Consider the following 26,173-nt stretch of genomic DNA (forward strand, 5'->3'; position numbering starts at 1 on the left):
CACAGCAGAGGAAATTATGAGCAAAGCAAACAGAAAGCCTACAGAATGGGGGTGGGGGGATCCACTAACTATTCTCCAAGGGAGTTGATATCCAGAATATATATACAGAACTAACTTCAAAAGTTAATCACCAACAAAATAACCACAAATTAATAAATGGGCTAATGAAATGAACAGATCGGTCTCAAAAGAATAGATATAAACAGTCTGGTGAAAGCTAATGTAAAATGCCTCCAATAGACTAATATCCACATACTTGATCCTCAGCAGGAAGTAGTGGTCAGGAAGGTTGTAGAACCTTTAGGAAGTGAAGCCTTACTGGAGAAAGCAGATCCTTGAAGAGAGCCTTGAGGTTTTGTACCTCAGCCTCATTTGATGTTCACTCTGCTTCCTGACTGGTGAGATCTGACTCTGGCTTCCAGCTGAGGCCTGCCATGCCTTCCCTTGCTCCATGGAACGTCCTCCATTAGGCTGCATTGATCCCTTTTCCTTCCATAAGCTGCTTCTGGGTAGGTATTTTATCCCAGCAATGAGAAAGTTACTGATACCAGCCAGTAAGGACTTTAAAAAGTGCTCAACAGTAATGAAACTTAGTTGCATACACATAATGTAATTTTATCTAGCTATAAAGTGAAGTTTGAAATTTGCAGAAAAATGAATAGAACTAGGAAAAACCATACAAAATGATGCAACCCAGGCCACAAAAGTAAAAAAAAAAAAATTACACATTCTCTCTCATATGCAAATCCTAATGTTTCATTTTTATATGTATGTAAAATCTTCGACTTTGCTTCATATTGGCTTGTCCTATAATTCTTTTCAATATCAAAGCCATGAATCCTGATTTCAGCCTGAGTTGAGGCTTCTAAAAGTCTAGAGGAACTTCTTAGTCTGCTGAGGTCCCCTCACCATGTTACTGAGCCCCTGAGCACCATCACGCCCTTGGACCTTCCCATAGGACTCTGCTCACTAGTCCCTCTCTTTCCTTCCTTCTTTCTGAGGCAGGGTGCTAAAAGTCCAGCAAAGTTCTTGTGAAAGGCCCAAGAATTCAGAAGCCCAGAAATACTATCACGCTCCAAAGGGAGCTTAAGCGGGCCCCTGCATACCTCAAACTCCAGGCTTTACTCTGTTGGAAGCAAGTAAAGAATCCCTCTTCTCATTATATCAGAGCCCGCTCCTAATATAAAACTAGGTAAAAAGGGCATGAGATAGCCCTCAAGGATGGGACATGAGTAATGAAGTGAACCACTTATTTGGTTTCTGTAAATAGCCTGCACCATAAGTCTTAATAGCCCACACCGTAAGCCTTAGTAGCTCGCACCATAAGCTGTAGCAGCCTGCCTCAGACCACCAAGGTCATAGGAGACTGATACCACACTCTGCTACTCCCACCCAAGGACCTGCACAAATGCTGACCTCAAGGTCATAGGAGACTGATTGGTCCACGAGGGTCTTGAACAAACTAAACTAATTGGCTTAGAAACTATGGAGTGGCACAAACTGACTGGCTCGCACCCCGCGGGCTCCTGATGTTAAAAAAAATGATTGGTCTAATGCACAGGCTTTGTTAGAAACCCTATAAAAACTGTCCCGTTCCTGCATTCGGGGCTCTGCAGTCCTCTACCCCTGTGCGGTGTACGACTGTGGGCCCCAGCGCGCTTGGAATAAAATCCTCTTGCAGTTTGCATCAAGACCGCTTCTCGTGAGTGATTTGGAGTGTCGCCACATCCGGGCAGAGAGTGGGGTCCCCATCTTGGGGTTCCTTCACTTGAACCCCAAGGTTCATTTCTAATTTTAATCAAATAATTGAATGATTAAATTATTACAGTTGTTGAAGGAATTTCAGAACCAAAGAAGGGCATCCACATACCTAGAGATTCCACATGGAGGGCCTGTGGGGGGGGCACAGAAAAGCCAGGCGTGGTGGTACAAGCCTTTAATTCCAGCATTTGGGAGGCAGAGGTAGGTGGATCACTGAGATTTCAAGGCCACCTTGAGACTACATAGTGAATTCCAGTTCAGTCTGGGCTAGAGTGAGGTGTGAGGAGATGGAGGGATAAAGGAGCCTATGTGGACAGTAAGGGCTAGGGGTCCCTCCCAGCTGCACCTAGGTCCAAGCCCAGGCTAAGCCAGCTCAGGCCCAGCTGAGGGAAAAACTCACCCACAGCTGGAAGCTCCCACGTGATCAGAGAGAGTCTGCCTTCCCCTTGCAAAGGAATTTATAACCTTTCAGTGGAGGTGGGCAGTCTTCAGGCTCAGGTTGGTTAGGGCTAGGGGCTATCTCAGGAAGAGGTTAACCCTGGCACCAAGTTCTGAAGGCTGAACTTGACCAACCACAATGTTTCCTATGAAAGACCTCCCTCCCAGGAGAGGTCATGGTTGTTGGTGGAAAAATGGGTCTAGGGAACTAGGCCAGAGATAAGAAGTTAGATGTCTTTGATTTCAAGCAAGTGTAAACTTCCTGCTTATTTTTACCTTCAGGGGTTCTGTCACTACTGTACCTTCCCCCCTCCCTGCCTCATTTCCTTTCACCATCCTAGAGCCCCTCCAGAATGATGGGAACAAGGCGTGGACATGTGAATTGCAGTAGATTTTGCTCACTTCCTCCTCACGCAGAGGTAATTCCCTAGAGGCCTACTCCACCCAGGGCTCAGGTAGAGGCATAGTTTCGATGAGAAAGCCCACCACTACATTGCCCACCAGCATCCTCCTAACCACCAGCCACACAGGCTGATCCCTTCAGTTGCTGCCAATTCATAGTTTTTAACAGGACCAAACTTTGGTGGGCATAGGGGCTTAAAGTATGTCCCCTCCCCCAACATCTCAGTTGTTTAGAGTGAGACACAAGCTGTAGCACAGCCTGGCAAGACGGGAAGTCCACCTGGCTGCTGTCTGGTAGCTAAGTGGACATCTGGGAAATGGAATGTGAACCAGGCTGAGATAAACGGATATTTCCCCACTCAGGACTTCCTGCTCATTTGCTATAGACAATATTATCTCTGAGAATATGGATTTAATCTCCCAGGTGATAAACTATCACTTTAAGGATAAGATCCAAGAGAAAGAGAATAAAAAAAACCCTCCAACTTAGCGCACATGTAACAAGCAGCTTCCTTGCTGGACCCAGTAGTTAGGACTGCCTCAGAGCTTCTTAAGAGAGTGACCTTATTCCACCGCTGCTAAAGCAATAACCTCAGAGATGCTTGCTGCAGGGAATATCATTCCAGTATTGTGGGGCTTAGTCCCAGGAGAGAACCGCATAAACAACTGCCTCAAACACACTGTCTCCCAGAACAATTTGAGGCTCTAATCAGGGTTTCTGATTTCTCTGTGGCTATGCTCAACAGATGCCCAAGGACACATTGGGTTTGAAAGATAAGAAGAGAATGTTCTTACTTGTCAAGTCTCTTTGGGAACTCCAGGTGGGTGGTAGGGATACTTTTCTCCACTCCAGAGGATCTGGTACTTGCTTTTTTTCCTTAGGCCCTAGGATTGCCCACTGTAGTTATACTTAAGAATTAGAATAGACTTCACCATTAGAACCTAAAGAAAAAGAGGCAAATACTTTACTGTAACACTGTCTGGCCTCCATACAAGCTAGATGAGGGGGAAATGTGGCCAAAGTGTTACATATTTTCATACTGACAAGTTCTTTGTCTCATGACCACACACACACACACACACAATTAGGCACATAGATGATTTGGAGTAAAGTTAAGGAGATTTATTGAACAAAAGGTGGAAAAACCCCAGTGTGTCAGGCAAGCATGCTTGGGATTTCAGCTGGCCTCCAAAGAAAAGAAAGAAAAGGAGCCAATGGAGAAGTTGTGCTTTTAGGGTTAGAACTCAGAAAAGCAGGTAGGCTCTGTGAACAACTGCCCCAAAGGAAGGACTTCTGGAGGTATAGAATATTACTTCCCTAAGGGAGTAACTATTCCTCCTACCTCCTTAGCTTGTGTGTAGTTGAGAGGTGGTCCAGGTGAGTGATTGATAGACTCCACCCTCTCCCTTTCACACCAGGTAGTCAGAGAGGAGGTAGAGTTCCTCTTCCAAAGACCTCCAGGCCTGTTAATGTCTGCCTACCTTTAATAAAAGGATAGAGCCAGGCATGATGGTATATGCTTTTAATCCCAGCACTCTGGAAGCAGAAGTAGGAGGATCACGTGAGTTCAAGGCCAGCCTGAAAGTACATAGGTGAATTCGAGATCAGCCTGAGCTAGAGTGAGACTCTACTTTGAAAAAAAAAAAAATTAAGGATGGAAACTTAAGTTACAACGCCACTCTACAACTAGACCTTTATTGTAAAAATCAAGGGAGTAATCTGAAGTGCCCTAAGTTGAAGCCTTCATGGCTCTCTACTAGGACAGGGGGTTATATAAGAAAGAGCAAGAGGGAAAACCCCTGATATACTGGATGGCTCTTGTCTGTGCACAAGCCCTGCTTCCAAACCAAAAACAGTGGGCAATAGATTCAGGTGAAATACATTCTTCAACTCCACAGAGCTCCAACTCACCTCCATATTCTCATTTGCCTCAAGTTACCAGAATAGAGGAAACCTAGCCCTGCAGGGCATATAAGAAGTAACATCTTTCAACCATTCATTCCTGTGCCCATAACACTCCCTCTAAACAAAATGCCTGGACCGTTGGTGACAATCCTTTTTGTCACTCACAGGCCTCCAACAATGCAAGGAAAAACTACAAAGCTCTTCTGAGGACCCATCTCAACTGACCAGTAACTTCTAGACCTTAACTTTAACTTTTAGTAATATGATTTTATTAACCTGTGCTCTATAGCAGCACCCCTGGGGGAAAGCAGAAGACCTACAAGGAAACTGAAAAGCACACACTTGAGCTATTGGATCAATGCTGATGACCATCTACTCAGTGCACAGGTTCCTCCAGGTTGAAAATGCAATGCTCCAGTAGGGAACCTGTTGCAGTCAGGTTCACAGTGACAGCAGATATCATCCAGCCAAGAGCAGCTTGTGGGGGAAAAAAGGGGGGCTTATTTTGACTTACAGGCTCTAGGAACATTCCATAATGGCAGGGGGAAACAATGACATGAGCAGAGAGTGGACATCACCTCCTAACCAACATCAGATGGACAACAGCAACAGGAGAATGTGCCAAACACTGACAAGGGGACACTGGCTATAATACCCATAAGCCCACCCCCAACACACTGCCTCCAGGAGGTGTTAGCTCCCAAATCTCCAACAGCTGGGAACCTAAGTTTGTGGGGGACACCTGAATCAAACCACCACAGAACCATAGGGCTAGAAGAATAATAAAGCTTCATATGGAAATAAAAATTACATTAAGAGACCTATTAATTGTTACAATATCAGGAAGTTTATTTTTACTCAAACAATGGAAGAAAATCCTGCCCTATTTCTCAAAAGCTTTTAGGAAATTCGCCAACTTGGGTCCTTCATTCCTCTGAGCCAATATTTTATTAGCTAGTCAGTCCCAACATCTATAGAAAGTTTCAGAAGACACAGAGAGAACCCCAGGCCCCACCAGCTCAGCTGTTGGACACTTAACATCTCAGTGTTAGATAACCAAGATCTGAAGCAAGATGGCAGGGAGCAGAAAATAACCCCTGACGTCGTCACTTTGCAGGAATGAAGGTACCTAACAAAATAATCTGACAGCAAAGCAAAAGTCAGCCTTACAGATCCTCCCAAACTTAACCTTGTTTCTTCCAAAGACAGAAATAAAAACTAAATACCTTTTACCTTGTCAATGTAATTGTCTCATGTGTATTTATAACTCTTTTAATGTAATAGTTTGTATACCATCTTGTGTTAAGACATTATCAAGCTCAATTTTCCCCTAAAATTCTTTGTGGCCATTTCGATCTTTTCCATTTATTTTTAAAGTTTTTTTTAATTAATTATTTATTTATTTGAGAGCGACAGACACAGAGAGAAAGACAGATAGAGGGAGAGAGAGAGAATGGGCGCACCAGGGCTTCCAGCCTCTGCAAACGAACTCCAGACGCGTGCGCCCCCTTGTGCATCTGGCTAACGTGGGACCTGGGGAACCAAGCCTTGAACTGGGGTCCTTAGGATTCACAGGCAAGCGCTTAACCAAGCCATCTCTCCAGCCCCTTTTCCATTTATTTTTATTGTGCACTTAAACTACAGTTTTATTTTGGCATGCTTACTTTAAAAATGTGTATGTGCCCACCAGGGCTCAGGGACCGTTGTGGAGGAGGTGGTGGAGTGTGAGAGTGACAGGAAGGGAGGAGGCTTGGGAACACTGTCTCCTGGACACAAAGTCGGTGTTATTCATGACCTCACAGCAGCCGTCACTATTTGCACACATTGTGCCCATCAGCATGTCATCATTGATGATGGAGGGCAAAATAATAATAGTAAATAGCAAAATAGAAGTTAGATTAGCTGGAAAGAAGAGGTTCAGTGGAAGTGGTATGGGGAAGGACAAAAGAAAGTAATAGGAGGGAATTATGATCAAAATACATTATAGAGACTGGCTTTTCTCCTGCACAAATCCCATATTACTTCAGATGTATCCTGGTGGTCCTCACATGAATAGTTAAGGAAACATCTAAATATGGTAGCCAGTGAAAGAAAGCATTCTGGAAAAATCTGGGAAACCACGAAAAATGTCCAACTCTGAGTGGTTCAGAGGGGGATGCTGCTGAAGAAGACCCCAGGGATTGATAAGTGTGGGAAGAAAAGCTTTGGGCAGGGCTAGCGGGTATTATGGGAGGTGTAGGAAAGAATACGCTGGAAAATTTGGAGTTCATATTAACAAGGCTCTCTTTTCAAGAGAAAAGGAATAGAAATGTATACCAAATCTTCTTTCAAAGCCAGTAATCAGACAATCAAACACGCTTGGAAAACACAACAAGAGAACAGGCTAAAACTTAAAGGTGAGCATTCCTGGCAGCTTGCAACTGTTGCAGCAGTGAAATGTGGATATGCAATAATTTGATGAACAAGAAGAAAACCAATCTTCATATTTGTCAACAATATAGAATTGTTCAGAACCAGAGACTAAAGCAATTAAGCAGCTACATGATCTGTTCATAAGGAGTTTGGAGGACTTAGAGAAGAATAATGATAATCTATTTACTGATACACACAGTGAACTTAGAAAAAAATGGCTATGTGGCACAAAAGTTATCATATAAACTTAGCAAAAGGTGGCAAATGTTTTCAAGTCTTTTGAATTAATGTTACTCTGATGATTCTTTGAAGAAAGAACTGAGTAATATGACACAGTTATCTTCAGAGTAGAAATTCTAGTTTAAATTATGACATCTTTATTCATTATCTTGTTTAAGTGCAAAACCTCTATTCCTGTTAACTTCTAAGTAACTTCTAAACAAAATCTAAACAGTTATGTGAGTAGCAACAGTTTCTGCATATCAGGTGTGTGTAGCTCTTTAGTTGTAATAGAGGCTTTTTCTCTCCAATACTATTAATTTCTATCAATAAAGATGATTTAAATTATTTAAAGTAGAAATATATACATGTATAAAATTGTCAATAAGTTTTCCGGAAGACGTGGCGGCTGGTGGCTCGGGCTGCTCCCTCCCCCGGCGTCTCCGATAGCGACCGAGCTTGTCTCCTCGGCTTCGGAGACGGACCGTCATCATGATCTCGCTCACAGACACCCAGAAAATCAGCATGGGACTGACGGGATTCGGAGTGTTTTTCCTGTTCTTTGGGATGATTCTCTTCTTTGACAAAGCACTACTGGCCATTGGAAATGTCCTGTTTGTAGCTGGCTTGGCTTTCGTCATCGGTCTAGAAAGAACATACAGATTCTTCTTCCAGAAACACAAAATGAAAGCCACGGGGTTTTTCCTGGGCGGCGTGCTCGGGGTCCTTGTTGGTTGGCCGTTGATAGGCATGATCTTCGAAGTTTGTGGATTCTTTCTCCTGTTCAGGGGCTTCTTCCCAGTTGTCGTTGGCTTCATTCGAAGAATACCTATCCTTGGATCCATCTTAAATCTACCTGGAATTAGATCATTTGTAGATAAAGTTGGAGAAAGCAACACTATGGTATAACAACAAGCGAATTTGAAGACTCATTTCAAATGTATTATTTATAAAATCCTTTGGAAGAATATTCAGCACAAAGTTAAATTACCTGAAATAGCTTGTGTAATGTTCTTTACAGAAGTTTAAAACGTATAGCTTCAAAGTACCAACAATTAGCAAAGAAACAGTGAGAACAGACTTCTAGTCAAGTGATCTGAGAAGTCAGTGAGCAGACAGAGGGGATGAAGTCCGTGTTGCGTTGAGACTCTTGAAGGCTGTTGCTGCCTTTCCACGTGTGTGAAGCAGCCATCCTTAGACAACTGTGGTATCTGTTACTTTTTTTTTTTTTTAAGGGTTCAAGACTATCCATAGGCACTTTGCTTTTTAAAAATGTCACTGTAATGGCCAAGATGTTTCCAGGTGCACTGGATCTGAAAATGATGCATGACTTGACTTGAATTATGTTGTTTTAATGTAACCAGACCCAAGGAGAAACCAGTCTTCATGTATGATTCACTGTTTTGTAAACATGGATAAAATAAAACTTTCATGCTTCTGAACAGCAGTGTTTTCAAGCCAGATGAGAGCCCCGGGGTCCGCAGAGGTCACTGTGAGCTTTGCCTGCTAAATTGTCACCACGGACGCTCTTTCTTGTCAGCCCCACACTCGGGAGGGGTGGGGTGCAGACTTCTCAGAGTCTGAGCCCCCCCTGGTGTCCACACGGTTCACTGCACATGGACATCTGATAACAGCCATGGCCGTGAAGCCATCTGTTACGTAGGTGGCTTGGGTAGTTTTGTGAGCATCTAAATGATGCAAACCAAATGAATTTTTTCCCCACTGCATTGTAGATTTCTTTATTTGTGTCGTTTATTAAACTCCACAGTGGCTTGTTACCTTGTTTTTCATGGGTGAACTAATAACTTGGTAATTTTCAAGGTATGTAACATGTTAAAATGTCAATTTTATAACTGTTTTATAAGGGCTGTTCACTTAATCTTGTTTTGCCTGATTTTCTTTTATCATAAAAAAAAAAAAAAAACATCACTGTCCATGACCTGTTTCCTATGACCATCCTTCACCTTGACTTGGTGGAGAAAAGAGCCAAGTTCATATGCTAGTTATTTCACCGAAAGGAAACCAGCAGTGGTTTCTCAAAAACGCGATCTGGGGGGACGGGACAGTGTCTCTGTCTTTCAGCAGTTTTTGCCTTGGCCTTCAGGGTGGCAGCTGTTGTGGTAGGTGCAGGAACACAGTATTCCTTGTTTGCCACCGTCAACTTCTGGACTGATTCGTACCCATCAGGAAGCAAGTCATCATTGGAATTGTGGCATCTATTGACAGCCATTGCTATAAAATACATCACAGTGTCGGTCAGTTAAGTTTCTAGGTGCCCAGAGGATTCCCAGCCTTGCCCATCTGCAGAGGAAAAGGCGTGCATGTAGCGTGGTGGTTCAGGCTTGTACACTGCTGTCACTTTTAGTACTTAAACCTCTGACTTGATGATGTAATCTGTAAAAATGCGATAAATGGAGCCTCCTACCTCAATAGTTCATGGGATAACAAGAGACCCGGTGTGTCCAATGCTCAAGTAATACCTTCACTTGGAGTGTCAAGTCACACGCTCTGGGAACTGGCCTATATAAGGTGCCCTGTAGGACTCATGCATATTTTTGACTGACCTATGATTTATAGTGGCTAGATATTTTTACCTTTGTGGAGCAAGAACTCTGTCGGTGTGAGGAGCATCTGTATCTAACCCCTTGGTGGACACAAATTTCCATCTAAGTACTCCCTACACGGTAACGTCCCTTCGCAGCATTTGCGCTTTGGAAAGCACCGTTGGACTTTGAAGACTGGATCGTCTGCCAGGCCTTAGCTAGATGGAGGGGTCGGAGCAGTTGAGGCTCCCCGCGAGTCCGTAGTGGGGGATCCAGCGTGAGTTTGGACTGCTGGACGACAACACTATTTCCTCAGAACTCTGTCGGGCCGTGTTTACTAAGACCAGCCTCTGGCAGAAGCCCTTGTCCATGGGGTTTCCCCGATCCAAAATCAGTCATAGGTCTTTGTGACAAGAAAAAAAGAAAAGTATCTTGATCAGATGGAGATACAAGTTTAATAGTACTTAGCCTTAAGTGTTGCTGTCCTTGTTCAAGTGTATTTTCTGTAACAGAAACCTGCTTGCATTGTTTCTTCCCTTCTAGAATGTAACAGATCTCTGGGACACTGCTGCTTTAAACGTCTCACGGTCAGACAACATGTTCTGAACAGCGGAACACTGTAAATACACTTGTCTTACCTCTCAATAAAAGGGTACTTTTCTATTAAAAAAAAATTGTCAATAAAAAGTTTTTAAAATGTGTATGCTTGTGTGTGGATGTGAGTGTTTTGTATTAAAAGTATTAAAAGGACTGATTAGCCCCTATAGGGCTAGAGAAATAGCTTAGTGGTTAAGGCACTTGCCTACAAAGTCAAAGGGCCACAGTTCAACTCCCCAGGACCTACATAAGCCAGATGCACAATGTGGCACATGCATCTGGAGTTCGTTTGCACTGGCTGGAGGCCCTGGCATACCCATCCTCTCATTCTCTCACTCTCTATCTGCCCCCCTCTCAAATAAATAAAAAAATAAAATATTAAAAAATAAGTACATACCTACAAACAGATACACTTAACTTCTTAAAACCTATTACAATGACATTTAAGTTTATTTGGTTTTTAGTTTTTGTTTTGTTTTGTTTTTGTTTTTGTTTTTCAAGGTAGGGTCTCACTCTGATCCAGGCTGACCTGGAATTAACTCTGTCATCTCAGGGTGGCCTTGAACTCATGGCAATCCTCCTACCTCTGCCTCCCGAGTGCTGGGATTAAAGGCATGTGCCACCACGCCTGGCTAGCATTTAAGTTTATTAAATGTTTCATAAAAAACTAAGATGCTGTTTGTTTATAAATGTTATAAAACAACATTCATTGTAATCTTAAACTATGAAGTTTAACATTGGATATGTAGATTTTGATAATGATTTCCCTTCAAGACAGGTTCTAGGGCATCATTATTTAGAAGAAGGAATGAGGAAAGGAGAGAGGGGTTATAGTATGAGATGAAGGTATGTGGATTGGAGGCATAACAAGTATGAATGGAACTATGTTACCTGAAGAAATGTGGAGGACACTTAATTTTGTTTTGTTTTGCTTTGCATTTTTGAGGTAGGGTCTCACTCCAGCCCAAGCTGACCTGGAGTTCACTATGTAGTTTCAGGGTGGCCTAAAACTCAATCCTCCTACCTCTGTCTCCCAACTGCTGGGATTAAAGGTGTGTGCTACCACACCTGGCTGGAGGACAATTTTATAGGCTTAAGTATAAAAGTGAAGGATGCTCATAGAGGCATATTTGTTGAAGTATAGGTTAAATCATAGTGAGTGAACAATGTACAATATTGAAAGTAGTTCTAAAAATAATCAATTAGGAGCTGAGGAAAGGGATCAGCAATTAAGGGCACTTGCTTGCAAAGTATGCCAGCCCAGGTTCAATTTTCCAGTACCCATGTAAAAGCCAGATGTGCAAAGTAGCACATATACCTGGAGTTTATGCTCCCTCTTTCTTTCTGTCTCTTTCTTTGTGTATCTCTCTCTCTCTTTCTGTCCCTTTTGCTCTGTCTACTTCCCTCTCAAATAAATAAAAATTCTAAAAAAATAAAAATGCTAACATTTTTAAATTAGAAAGGAAAATAAAACCTTAGAAAAAGCACAAAAACAAAACCAGTTGACACAAAATATAAACAACAAACAAAAAGAAAAATATAATGAAAACATGTTAGCATACATACAAACCAACCTGCAAACAAACCAATAACAATCAAAGAAAGACAAAACAATTTTGAAATTTACAAGGAAAGAGATGGATCTGGAAAAGATTATACTAAGTGAGGTAATGCAGGCTCAGAAAGTCAAATGTTGCATGTTCTTTCTCATACAAATACTTAGATTTGTATGTGAGTTGGAGTAAGTTAGTAGTAGGGGCTGGAGAGACGACTTAGTAGTTAAGGCATTTGCTTGCAAAGCCTAAAGACCATAGTTCAACTCCCCAGTACCCACACAAGCCAGGTGCACAAGGTGGTGCATACATCTGGAATTCATTTGCAGTGGTTAGAGGCCCTGGTGCACCCATTCTTTCTCTCTTTCTCTAAAATAAATAAATAAAATATATTTTTTAAAAGTCAGTAGTAGCCAGGAAGCTAGAAAGGGACTATGAGGGAAGGAGAAGAAGGGAGGATTTAAGGGAAGGATATAGTAGATATCTATGAAGAGGAGCAGAATACTTGGGATGAAATGCTCTAACTGGGGTCGGGGAGGGGATGGAAGAGAGAAGGGAGTGGCAAGAGGGTTAATCAGAATTTAATATGTTATGAACAAGCCATATGGAAAGCTTTTTCTTCACTGGATAATAACATATACATTTTTAAAAAGGAGTTTGGGGCTGAAGAGGTGGCTCAGATGTTAAATGTGGTTCCTTGCAAAGCCTTGTGGCCTAGGTTTGATTTCCCAGTACCTACCAAAATCCAGGTGCACAAAGTGACACATGCATCTGGAGTTTGTTTATAGTGGCAAGAGGTCCTGGTGTGGCCCTTCCCTCTCTCTTGTTCTCTCTCTCTCTCTCTTTCTTTCCTTGTGAATAAAAAATAAAATGGTCTTTGAAAGAGAGGGCTGGGAAGATGACTCAGTAGCTAAAGGCTCTTGGTTGCCCACCAGAACTAGATAGTAAGACCCCATTGTTGAAGACTCTACATGCTTGGGCTGCAGGTCACGGAGAAATCAAGCTGGAGCTAAGCTGGGAGCTTCCTCTCTGTTGACTAGCTATCATGATGCTGGAAAGAGCTGTGCAGGCTGTTTGCAGACAAAAATCATCAATGGTCTTAACCAACAGTGGACCCTGCAAGTTCTACTGCTGACTAGCCAGGCCAACTGGTGCAATGGTGACATGTCTATTTTAAGGGAAACCAACCGCTCTCTGATCAGACTTGAGACCCACTCCATGACAGGGAATTCCTAGTACTGAAAACTTAATCAAAAGTCTATGGCTGGGGAGGTCATAATCCCTAAGGGGAAAACTACTACTGTTGTCTGGCTACATGAACTGCCTTCTAAATACTTCTGTTTCTACCCATATATTAATGCTAGTCTCACTTTTGGTTATAGAAGCTTCTCTTTTCAGGTGGTGGTGATCTCTGGGTAACTCAAAACTCACCAAGTTGCTGAGAAGAAGTTACAGTAGAGTTTTCAGTACTAAATGAGACATCTCTATAACACCCCTCAAGGCTCAGGAGCCATTACAGAGGAGGTAGCAGAAAGAGTCAAAGGAAGGGAGAACTACTTAAAATGCTGTCCTCCAGATGCAAAGTGGCCATGGTATGCATGACCTCACAGTGTCTGACAGTACCTACACAAGACCTGCATAATAGGAGAAAAAAAATAATGACATCAAAATGAAGACCGACTAGTTAGAGAGAAGATAGGATTCAGTGGAGGGTGGATTCAGAAAGGGGAAAAGGAAGGGTGGTTGGAGGGGATTGGGATCATGGTACATTTTCTATATGCATGGAAGTTGTCACTAAAATCTTTTAAAAAAAAAATGTCAACACAGTTGGGAGCTATGAACCAAACCTCAGCCATGGTAACAGAAACCACCATATAGTAAGTTAAGCTTCTACTTCCTCACCTAATATTCAACTACCAGGAACAAAGGGATCATACGCTTGGCCGAATACTCTCCCATGCTGCCGGTAGCTGATGAAGAAACAAAGGCATTGCGGCTTAACCAGTAACTCTGTGATCTTTGGCCTGATTACATCCCCTTCCCCCTACAACCTTATATAAACCTACATGTCAGAATAAACTCTCAAGGCCTTGACAAACACCTAACATGGTCTCCTTCTTGTGTCTGTTTGCCTTCTCCCACTCAGGTTAACTTCCCCTCGGGTCCTTGTTCAACTCCCCGCTGGCCAGGGCAAACACTGCTTGGTGTTTCAATAGTCTGAGGACAGATTCCAGAGCTGCACGTGGGTGAATCTCCACTGTAGAGAAATGATTCTGGTTAGTGGGCAGGGGTGGAGCCTAGGGAGGACAGTGAACTTACAATCTGATGAGTGGTAGAAGCAGGCTTTGTTGCAGGGAGAATGAACTTACAGCAACCATTGGCAGAGGTAGGGCCTGGCCCTGCACGTGCTGTTCTCACAGCAACTGATAGATGGAGGCAGTTGTCTGTCCTATGAGTTGCTCTCAGGGTGACTTGGTGAAGGCAGGGTTTTGTTCTGTACAACTGATCTCACAGTGGCTGGTGAATGGAAGTATTATAAGATTATATAAGTATGGTTGCTATAATTAAAGATTTATTTTTTTTCTTAAAGTCAGATTTTTTTTAAATAGCTCTGCTCTATATAATAATTAAAAAAAAAAAACTTGAGGGACTGAAAAGATGGCTCAGGGCTTAAAGGAATTTATATGCAAAGCCTATTGGCCTGGCTTAAATGTCCCAGCACCCATGTGAAAACAGAAGAAAGAAGTAGCACATGCCTCAGCACTGAAACATCTCTATCACACTTTCCAAGGCTCAGGGTCCATTGCAGAAGAGGTAGCAGAAAGAATGTAAGAGCCAAAGGAAGGGTAGGACTCCTTACAACGTGTTCCTCCAGACACAAAATGGCCTGAATATCCATGACCTCACAGTGCCTGACACTACCTACACAAGACCATAATAATAGGAGGAAAAGATCATGACATCAAAATAAAAGAGAGACTGATTGAGAGGGGGAGGGGATATGATGGAGAGTGGAGTTTCAAAAGGGAAAGTCGGGGAGGGAGGGAATTACCATGGGTTACTGTCTACAGTTACGGAAGCTGTCAATAAAAAAATAAATTAAATTTTAAAAATAGAAGTGGCACATGCATCTGTAGTTTGTTTTCAGTGGCAGGAGAACCTCGCTGGTGTACCTATTCTCTCTCTCTCTCTCTCTCTCTCTCTTTCTCACTTTTTCTCTCTCTCATTTTGCCTCTCTTTCTTTTTCTCGCTCAATAAATAATTTTTTAAAAATTTAAAATGAATAAAAAGAAAGTTTAGGGCTGGAGAGATGGCTTAGCGGTTAATAGCTTGCCTGTGAAGCCTAAGGACCCCTGTTCAAGGCTCGATTCCCCAGGACCCACGTAGATCATATGCACATGGTGGTGCATGCATCTGGAGTTCGTTTGTAGTGGCTAGAGGCCCTGGCATGCCCATTCTCTCTCTTTCTGCCTCTTTTGTCTGTTGCTCTCAAATAAATAAAGATAAACAAAAATATTTTTTAAAAAAAGAAACTTTAAAAGGAGGCAACAGATCCACACATTCCAAGTTAACTTTTAATTTTGGCTTTGGGGATTTTCAACAATAAATTAAAGAAAAACAGTCCAAAAAGCCCAGGGGGAATGATTAAATACATAAAAACAAGGCCAGCTAAGATCTTTAGCCCTAGGAAATAATGTATGTCCCTAGATAGATACGTACCTGCTACCTCAGAGAAACCCCAAGCTGAAGAGAAAATGCAGGGCCTCTGTTTGCCTGAACTATAAGGAACCAAGACACTGGGAAGAACTGCCCTCAGTTAGGTTCAAATAAAAAGAGCTTTGCCCCTCTTCAAAGAGGAAAATCACTGTAAAGGACAATGTCTTATCTCCTGAAGGGAATGGCCTTCAGCTCCAATGATACAACCCAGGTTTCCCTATGAAATTCTCAGTCAAGCCAGTACAGACGGCCATGGAAGCACCTTGGGTGACTCAACATAAGAGCCAAAGTTATTAATATTTTTCTAATATTGGCACTTTGGTTTTGCTAATCAGTAACCCAAGACCCCTAACTAAATGAACTTGAGTAGTAAACAATGCTAATGGGAATTCCCAAAAACCAAAGGAATTTTGTTTCTTTTTTTTGGTTTTTCGAGGTAGGGTCCAGGCTGGAATTAACTCTGTCATCTCAGGGTGGCCTTGAACTCATGGCAATCCTCCTATCCTCCTACCTCTGCCTCCCAAGGGCTGGGATTAAAGGCATGTGCCACCACGCCCGGCTGTCCAAAGGAATTTTTTTTTAATCATTATTTTTTTTTAATTTTTAATTTATTTATTTGAGAGCGACAGACACAGAGAGAATCATCAATTCTAACCTTGGGAATTATCATATACATGGCCCATAACAAGCCCTCACCAAAAAGTTTCAGCATTTCCTAAACACATAGCTTACTTTTTCAACTACAATTTATGACCTGTAAATGTCTAGATGACTATTGTCTAGATGACTGTAGCAGCCAAAACAGGACTGATAGATGAGCCTTGCCAAATATATAAATGTCTTCTGAGGTCTGCTAACACCTTCTCAGGGTAGATAAAGACCTACCCACCCAAACTAAAAAACTCATAAGTAATTTCCTAAAATAAAACCTGTAACTTTTTGAGTCTTCTAAACCTTAGCAACTTCTTAAAAACAAGGCTAGTATAACCTACAAAGTGAAAAAAGGCTAGAAGACATTTTGAAAATTCTCTTTAGACAAAAAAGAAATACCTTAACTTCTTAAATATAAAGATAAGTTCTATTTATAAAACAATGAGTAGGTGTAACCTTACTTTATGTTTTCTTCAGTTTTTTGACACTGTTGATAATTCAACATTTAATCTATTCCATCATTTGAGTCTTTTTTATTTTGCCACATTCTCAGTATATAACCTTTTGCATGTTCTTTTTAACAGTCTGAAGAATCACACCCCTGAGAACAAGTCATACAAGGAGGGGTCTCCTGGCATAAGAAAGACCACGGTACCCTGGTTCTCACACTTTCTGGGGTCATTGGTTGGTGTAATCATGTTACTTTTGCTTAAAACTTGTATTTTCTGGGCGTGTTGGTGCACACCTTTTAATCCCATCACTCGGGAGGCAGAGGTAGGAGGATCACTATGAGTTTGAGGCCAGCCTGAAACTACACCTTGATTTCCAGGTCAGCCTGGGCTAGAGCTAGACCCTACCTTGAAAAACAAAACAAAAAGAACTTGCATTTCAAACTAAACTTATGATGCACAGATTCCAGCTAACTGCTACTCCAAGAAATCCAAATCCCTCTCTAGTCATAGATAAAGCTGGGAGAGTTTTGTGATCCATCTTAGGCCAGGCCTATGCCACTCCACAGCACGGAAGAAGTTACAGAAAACTGATCATTATCCTCCTGATCAGATTTCTGGGACCATGGCTCTCGGGGAGGAGTTGTAGCAGGAGAACCACGACTAGAGAAGGCATTGACATTAATATATGAACAAAACCCTTCCTCATCCAGGCTATGTGTAATAACAGAGCATGTGTGAAAAATACTAATATATGGGAATGTGAGAGAAGGCAGAAACTATTTAAATGATCTATAAAAGGCCAGCGCCTTTCTCATTCTTAATAAACTCTATTTCTAACTATGTGCTTCTGGTCCAGTTTATTGTTCCAGGACAGAAGAACTCAGACACCTCAGCAAATGTGCTCTGGACTCTGATCTGCATCTATAAGAGGGTAGGATGCTGGACCACTTTGTTCTTCTTTCTAATGTGCCACATTAAATAAATTTCATCTTTCTGTTTTTTGCTATCAGTGTGTCACTAATTGAACTAGTAAAGATAGGTGGCCAAGTCTATGTTGTTAATGCTTTCAGAGTCCAGGCTGTGACCCTGAAAACTCTAGTAACAGGATTTGGTGGTATGCCTGCTTGTAGTGGTGGCTACTTGGGCCTTGCTATGGATAGTAAGGCATTCAATCAAGGCAGAGTCATCTGGAGGCAGAGCATGCATGAGGTGGAGGGAGCCCAGGGCTGCCATAGCTTTTCTTGTGGTAGTTTAATTTCAGGGTCAATAGAAGAGAAAGGGTTTGGAAAAGACCAAGATGAGTCATTCTTTAGGGGAAAAGTTTATTAATGAGAGCTGTTAACACAGAGAAAGTCTAGCAGGGGTATTGAAAGAGTACCCACCAGATAAGCAAATTGTTTGCTTTCAGTAGTTTTTAAGTGAGTCAGGAATTTGAGGGTGGGAGCATCATAGCCTTATCTCAGCTCCTAGGTAGGCAATAACTCAGCAGTGAGGGTACTAGAAGCCCCCAGTCATGCTAAGTTTGCAGTAAGGCAATAGCCTTCAGGGCTCTTGTCTTATGAATTTGAGGAATGAATTCCACAGACAATAGGAGGGTGAAATTTAGAAAGATTTATATTAGAACTTGAGACAGGAGGAAGTCTCTAGAGATGGGAAGGAGAATTTGCCTGGTGAATGATTGAGATTCCAATAGGAAGGGGAATTCCTTTAAGCAAGGAAAAAACCTCCAGGTTTCTAGATAAGGGGTCTGGCTCCTAGGAGAGGGGCAATCTTCCCAGGAGTCTTAATTCTCCAGGAAATAATGTAACCTCCTCTGAAGGAGTAATTCTGGTTCAATTGCAATTATCCGGGAAAGAAAAAGAAAGAGGAAAAAACAGATTCTCCTTATAGGCCCAAGGACACTTCCTGCTTTTAGCCAAGGAGAAAGCTATTCACTTTGGGGGTTCCTGTTACCATGAGCTACTTAGCCAGTTTCTATGTCCTATTCTTCACAAGGGGGAGGGCAGGTCTACACCATGAGGCAGGAAGCTTAGTTGATAAGTCATATGCCTGCAGTCAGGTTGCCTCTGATTCCTGGATTGCAGGGGGAAGAAGAAGACTTGGATTACTGTGAGGGGTGAAAGATACAGGGTCACAGCAGGCGTTTGTCAGCTCTGGGTAGAGAGAAACTGCTCCTGCAGGTGGGCCTGGCCTGATCTATAAGCCAAATGTAGCTGTAAGCCAACAGTGGCATGCTTCCATCATAAGTGAGTCTGGTACATGAGTACAGGGATCCCCTAGAAACAATTAAAGGATGAGAGCATGCATTACAGTGTTTGGAAGTAGCATGAATGTAACAGGATTTCTGGCCAGCCATGCAGCAGTTGTCTGGCAACAAGCCATGTAACAGAGGCCACGATGGCTGCCTGGTGGGAGCTTGCTTGTCAAAGGGAGGAGTCACAATAGGGACAAGTGCCTGCTTGCTCTGCATTAGCCTCCCATTTGATGGATGAATTGGATGAAAGAAGGATGAGAGATATGGACCTTGGCTTCACATTTCTTGTGGTTAAGGTGACCAAAGGGAAAAGAACATACATGTTAGCTCTGTGCTAAACAGTTTCTCCTTAGATCCAAAGCCCTGGACCCCATGGGAAGAGTTAGATAGTGAAGAGAGAATGAGCAAGGTAAAAATAATAGATGATATCCCTCAGGTCAGATATTTAAGACAAAGAAAGGGGGAAATCCATGATTCAGCAAGAAGATAGGGGCCTCAACGGTGGCCTAGTGCCTAAAACTCTGATGAGTGGTATGGTGGTCTGAATGTGAATGTGTGTCTCCCATAGACTCAGGTGTTTTATTAAGCTTATAAATTGGGTCTCCAGCCACCTGGATGGAGGAGGTGTCACTAAGGAAGAATCCTTGTTTGGGGATGGATCTGAATTTCAGCCCAAGGTCTGCAGAGTGGTCGGAACTCTAGGAGTCCTGCTTGCTGATGGTTTATGCTTGCTGATTTTGGGTGCTTGCTGGCTGGTTGTAGTTTCTCTGTGCTTGAGTTTATGAGGAGGACCCAGCTGCTTCTACTAGTGATGGAATCTGTATCTGTAAGCTTGAAATAAACCCCATTCCTCCCAAACACTGGGTCTAGTTTGGATGTTCATCCCAGCATCATGGAGCTGTCTACTACAAGGAATACTCTGCCTTGGAACTTCTTGAATTGGGAAATGCCCTGGCCAGTGGGGAGTTAAATAAGGACATGAGGGGAAAGTAACCTGGATGGGGGACAAGAGACACAAAGAAGGAGACCAGGTCTATATTCTGATCAAGGTCTCAGATTTATTCAGGCAAGCACAAGCTTATATACAGAAAATAAAACTTTCCAGACAGTGCCTACGTGCCTAAAGTCTTCTCCACAAATGCCTCTGTGCCTGAAGACTGTTTGCCAAGGCCATACGATAAGGTCTCTGTGCCTGGAGATCCAAAAACAGCTTCAGTTCTCATGGTCAAAGAGCAGCTACAGCTCCCAACATCTCCTCCCTTCTTTTATACAAAAGACAGGGGGACCCGCTATTCAGCGGTGGGCTTTAACCAACTGGGGGAGTACTGACCTGACTCCTCCCATGGGCTGTCATGTTTTTGACCCACAGTCTTGGCCCTTGGTACCTTTTGGGGAGGGGAGGCAGGGCCTATATGATCATAATAAGTGTGGTACCAACCTCCATGCAAGTCAGGTTTTTCTCTCAGGGAATTCAGAAGCGGTCAGAAAGGGACCTTCCCTTGCGGTGCTTAGCCTCGCACCCATGTTGGTGCCCATATCATACTCACTTTATTGTATTGTGAGCTGATATACATAGGTCTGAATCCTATGCAGCTCCTAAAGGAGGGGAGTCAAGGACATATTCTATAGTGCATGGCTTGGACCTCTGTGCGAACATTCACAATAGATTTCATTAGACACTTGAAGAAAATAGGCAATAGGCATAAGAGAAGCAGAGGACAAATTCCCACAGCTGCGAAGCTGCCTATCCAGGAACTTAGAAAGTCCCAACCAGGCAACACAGACTTAATTGCAGTAAGTCATTAGCAGCCTTAGTGGCATCAAAATCAAGATGACTGTTTTGTATAGTGAAAATTTCTGAATGTAAATTAACCAAATCTAATGAAATGTTATCATGGTGCCAAATTCCTTCTAAGTGCATTTTGACCTTTACCCAATCTTTATAACTAGTATTGTAAGTCTTAGAGGTGATGCAGATCCATTGATAATCTGCATGGCATTCTAATCGAGCTCTAATCTTCATTCCTTGAATTTGCTCTCCTAAATAGGTAACTACATCAAATAAAGCATCTATTTTTTCTCCTAACTTCTTGTCTATGGTAACTTGAGTTCCTAAAGCAACAGAAACATTCTTAGCTAGATTATTAACAAAGTGTGCAGTATGAACTTCTTGTGTAAGAGCAACAGCAGCAGTAGTAATAGAAGCTAATAATGTAATAAATGCAACAATCCCAGCAATAATTAAACCTACAACTCTCTTTTGTCTACTTAAACTATTCTTAACCTCCTCTAGAATTTGAATACCTTTGTCAGAATACCAAGGTTTTGAAAGATTAACAGGAATCATAACAAATGCAGGTTGTTTGACAATCATTACAGTTCCAGAATCATGAGAAATACAATTGGACAGACTACAATTATCACAGGTAACATTAAACATTTCCTCAGACCCATGATACCAGGTAATATTTATATCCCCTAACATCAGGGCATAAGGTGGTGTAGCACAGGCCATAACAGTTCCTTTTGGAAGGCTATTTGAATTATTGCTGGCAGATGTAACCTTGATACCTCCCATAGCAGCAGCAATTTTCCACACATAAGTTTGCTGATGTCCATTGTCTGACCACCACAATCCTGAGGACAGTCCAGTAGCCCAATCATTAACCCATTCAGTTTTACTCTCCTGCTGATCCTGACCAGTCCTTAACATATCTGGCAGATCCAGAAACATTATACCTGATAAATTTTTTCCCTACACATTTGCTCCAATGTATAGATTTATTGAACCTAGGTGTGTTTCCTTCACAGGGAATAAAGTCCTTTGGTGGACTATCCCCTGTAACTTGATTTCCATAGGGAAGACAAATAGAAATTCTGCTTGTTTGAACCTGCTTTATCTTCTTCGTACCTTGTACATGCTCTTGTACATGCTTTACAGTAATGTTTCTTTCCTTTATTTCAAAACATCCCACTATGCTAGTCTTAGAAAGCATAGTGGAATACCTAGACCATGCCCTGAATATGAACTCATAATTATTTGATGTGATTCCATATTTTTACTAGATGGCATACTTAGCAACCGAGTGTTATTGACTAGAACTATGATTTCTTTTTTCTCCCAGGTCACTGGATGTAATATAGGAGGATCAGGAACATAGGTCCAGTAAAGTTCACTGTAAGCGAGATGTAGATGACTCCATATCATCAGGATCAGCAGTGTCCTCTTGTTTGATCTCGTGGCCTGCATGCCACACCAAACGTTCTGGCAACCATCTCACTCCATTTTCTTTCTGTGAAAAAATACAAACAAATCCTCGTCCCCATATTAATACAGGGTCGGGTCCTCTCCATTTGTTAGTCAATGGATCTTTCCACATTGTTTTGGCAAAGGTATTTTTTGTGTTTGTATGCCAAAAACAGTCAGCAGCAGAAGACCCTTTTGCATCCAAAAGTAAAAAATTTAAAATAAACAAACTATGATTTAACCATCTTGTTACTGATCCCTATATCATTTTTCCCTTTTCTGTTTTTTGTAACTAGATTTCTGCCTTTTCTTTCCAGCTAATAAAATGTCATCCATATAATGAATAATATATAATTGGGGAAATTTTCTTCTTGTAGAAGCTAAAGCTTTAGCCACAAATTTCTGACATGAAGTTGGACTATTAGCCATACCTTGAGGGAGAGCTTTCTAGGCACAGAGAGGATGGGAGCAGCTGCTCAGCCTTAAGGGCCGTGCATTCTCTGGAAAAATGACCTGGTTGTTTGCAATTAAAACAAGTTTTGAGCTTGTTCCCCTGGGTAAAATCTTTAAGGGCCACTCCTATGGCTAATCCAATGCTGCGGGATGCAGGGTCTACATCAGCACAGAGTTTGATAAAGTCAGAAATATTTTTGCCACAGCGATGGGGGCGTATAGCCGCTTGGCAGGTTGAGTTAGCATTCTCAAAGGCAAGATGTCTAACAAATTCATTATCTGTTTCCTCCTTTCCCATGAGGCATTCAGCAGCCTCTTAAAAAAAAAAAGAATGGACACCTGACTTTCAGCTCTGGCCAGCACAGGTGAGGGCCCCCACTGCAGGTGAGCATGTGGACTGTTGCAAGGGCACATGCACCAGGTGCACCAAAGACACCACATGATACCCCCACATAAATACAAGCAAAACAAAAAGACGAAAAGCTAATGTAACAGTCATATATTAAAGAATTAGTGAATATAACTGTTAGAGCTCAGGCCATACCCAGGTGACAAGAACCTGCTGTGACAGTGGCACAAAATCGTCTCCTTCCCTTTCCCCTGTGGCAGCCTGGCTGTGAGCACGGACTGTGAAGTGCTCGCTGACTATGCGTGCCTTCTCATGAAGCACAGCCCCTCCCCTGGAAACTTAACAGAAGTCCCTTCTTTGTCTGATGGGACTGAAAGTTCTCTTTACAATCCTGTCGTTCGGTCTGTGACACTGATGTTAACAACTCTCATTAATTAAAAGGATAATCCAATTCATTATTTCTCAGAAACAGGCACCACTGGGGCAGATCTACCTCCTCCACCTTTGCACAGCTTCCTCCACACCCAACATCAGACCACAGAAAACTCACACTTGGTCAGAGGTCAGAGGCTTTCTCCCCTGGGCTTGGGTTGTATCCCATTGCCCAAACCAGTCAAGTCTAAGGATACTTATTCTTGTCTAGGTTTACTAGTTGTGACTCTGCTCACATGTCAGAGAAGAAATCAAGGGAGATAAGGACACTTGTCCCCTTAATCCCTCTCTACCCACTTAACTTGCCAGATTTCATAATAGGTACCACAGGTACCACCAAAAGACTCTCCTGCCATACGCATCCCCCCTCCCACCTCCCAGTTATCTTGCCCACCTGGAGCTCTTCTCCTAAATCCGTGGTCCACTCTGGAGTGAAACCAATTCTCAGCTCCTCAAGCCCTGTAGGGCCTCCGGTGGGTCTCTTGTCCCTTGAAGTCCAGGGGAAGAAGTCAGGCAGGAAAACCCTGCTTTTCTATCATTGTGTAGCCACATGACAATTAGATAATAGCAGGATACCTTTGATCTCAAAATTCTTAGTACTTAGATAACTTCATGTAGTGCAACAGCAAATACTCTACATCAAAGCCTTTTCTACTTCTGAACACCCTTCCCCCGCCAACCTTAAGCTACATTTAAATCCTGGCACTACACCAGGTCTCAGGCTCCAGTCCTCCTTTGGCCCCGCCCCGCCCCACCCCATTGCGGATCTGAGGAATCAGGCAGCCCTTCCGTGATGGCCACTTTCCTTCCTTTTAAACCCTCCTTGTTCCTTCCTCCTCAGTCCTTTTCCCCAGGTTTGATGCTAAAAGTAGCTACCTAGGGCCTACGTGGCCAGTGCCACCCACCTCTCTGCATGTGGACTGCATGCCTCTCAGCTTCTTCTCTCCCTAGCCACTGCCCAGACCTGCCATCCACAGTGGCACCACTGCAAATCAAACTCTGTAGCTGGCAGCTTCAGCCTTCAGTTTCTGTTCCTGGCCAGAAATCGTGATCCAAACAGGCAGAGTCCTCCCTCCCTCACTAGTGATTTGTGGTCAGCGTCAGCCCAGCCTGACTAACCTGACTGATTAACTTGAAATTAAAACCAGGTTTCATTTTCTAAGACTAACTATGATCCAAGGCAAATGTTTGCTCCTCAAAGCACCCCCATACATTCTATATGTAATCCACAGACTGACTCCTAGGTCAGAGCATAGCAAGCCAACAAGAGCCAAATCTCCAAGCCTTGCTTCCTCTTCCCCCTCCCCTACACACTTGTTTAACAACTTCATATAAAGGATTCAAACACCAAATAAAAGTTACTCTTTGATGGGCGTGCTGGTACACACCTTTAATCCCAGCACTTGGGAGGCCAAGGTAGGAGGATCAGTGTGAGTTCCAGGCCAGCATGAAACTACAGAGTGAATCCAGGTCAGCCTGGGCTACAGCAAGACCCTACATTGAAAAGCCAAATAATAATAGTAGTAGTAGTAATAATAAAGTTACTGTCCCCTTTTAATCTTGTTACACATTCTTTGGATTTCTTTTTATAATCATTAATTGTGTTTCACATAATTGCTTTTGTCTGTCATTTTGTCTGCTGGCCAGCTGTCATTTGTATTCATGTTGAAGTTCTTTTGCGTGTGCTGTGCATGCATGTGCATATGTATGTTTCTTGTGGGGGGCATGTGTATTTGTGTGCATGTATGTGAAAGCTGATGTTGGGTGTCTTCCTCCATCCCTCTCCCCTTTATTTATCGAGGCAGAGTCTCTCACTTGAGCCCTGAGCTCACGAATACAGCTAACCAGTTTGCCAGGGATATCGTCTGTCTCCACCTCTGGAGTGATGGGATTACAGGCAGCTGCCATGCCCGCCCAGCATGTATGTAGGTGCTGGCGGTCCGAACTCTGATCGACACGCTTGTGCAGCAAGCACTTTACCCACCAGCCCTCTCCCAAGCCCCTCATGTTTATTATTGTCATGTGAATTTTCTATATGTCATGCTATGCCCTTAAAAAAACCCTACATAACAAAATCTATTGCTAGTAAGTGCTCTAATTTTGTGTATGTACAGGTATGTGTGTACTTGGAGGGGGAGTTGGTGTTTTGATATAGGGCCTCATGCAGCCCACACTGGCTTCAGACTTCCTATGTGGCTGAAAATGACTTTCAATCTCTGATTCTTCTGCCCGCACCTCCCAAATGCTGGGCTTACAGGTGTGCCCTGCCACACCTAGTTTTATGCGGTGTTAGAGACTGACTTTAGGGCTTCATGTATGCTGGGCAAGACTCTACTAACTGAACCACATCCCTAGCTGTGTGGGGCAGGGGGAAGCACACGTGTGCAGCTGCATGTGCACACACATGCCTGGCTGAGAAGACCAGCGGACTTTCGGTGTCTGCTTTATTTCTTTGAGACAGTCTCTCACTGAACCTAGAGCTCACTGTTCATTGTTTGTCTCCCTGACCAGGAGAGAGATCCTCCTCTCCGCCCATTCAAGGCTCCTTACATGCATGCTGGGGATTGAAGTCTGGTCCCCATACTTCCACAGCAAGTGCTCCTTCCTACAGGGACACCTTCACAGTGACCCTAAACCCATTTTTATTTTTTTAAATACACTTGTTTTGACAATGTCATACATGTATACAATGCATTTTGATCCCACTCACCCCAATTACCTTGTCTTTTCCCCTTCCCCTCCCTCTCAAACCATTCTTCCATTATATTCCCATCTACTTCTGTGCCT

General features: G+C 42.8%; 1 protein-coding gene and 2 pseudogenes across 1 annotated transcript; 2 read left to right on the plus strand and 1 right to left on the minus strand.

Moving 5' to 3' along the window:
- The window catches only part of LOC101608317, a 57,419-nt pseudogene extending 52,900 nt beyond the window's left edge, over nt 1-4,519 (minus strand).
- A 2,214-nt stretch (nt 4,520-6,733) lies between these two features.
- LOC101608604 lies at nt 6,734-7,218 on the plus strand (annotated as a pseudogene).
- Nucleotides 7,219-7,534: 316 nt separating this feature from the next.
- Nucleotides 7,535-8,308, plus strand: LOC101602126 (vesicle transport protein GOT1B-like). Its single transcript, XM_012949442.2, has one exon. The coding sequence runs from the start codon at nt 7,631-7,633 to the stop codon at nt 8,045-8,047; it is 417 nt and encodes a 138-aa protein (XP_012804896.2). The 5' UTR covers nt 7,535-7,630; the 3' UTR covers nt 8,048-8,308.
- The last annotated feature ends 17,865 nt before the right edge of the window (nt 8,309-26,173 follow it).

This window comes from Jaculus jaculus, chromosome 8 (assembly GCF_020740685.1).
Source record: "Jaculus jaculus isolate mJacJac1 chromosome 8, mJacJac1.mat.Y.cur, whole genome shotgun sequence".
NCBI classification, from domain to species: domain Eukaryota; kingdom Metazoa; phylum Chordata; class Mammalia; order Rodentia; family Dipodidae; genus Jaculus; species Jaculus jaculus.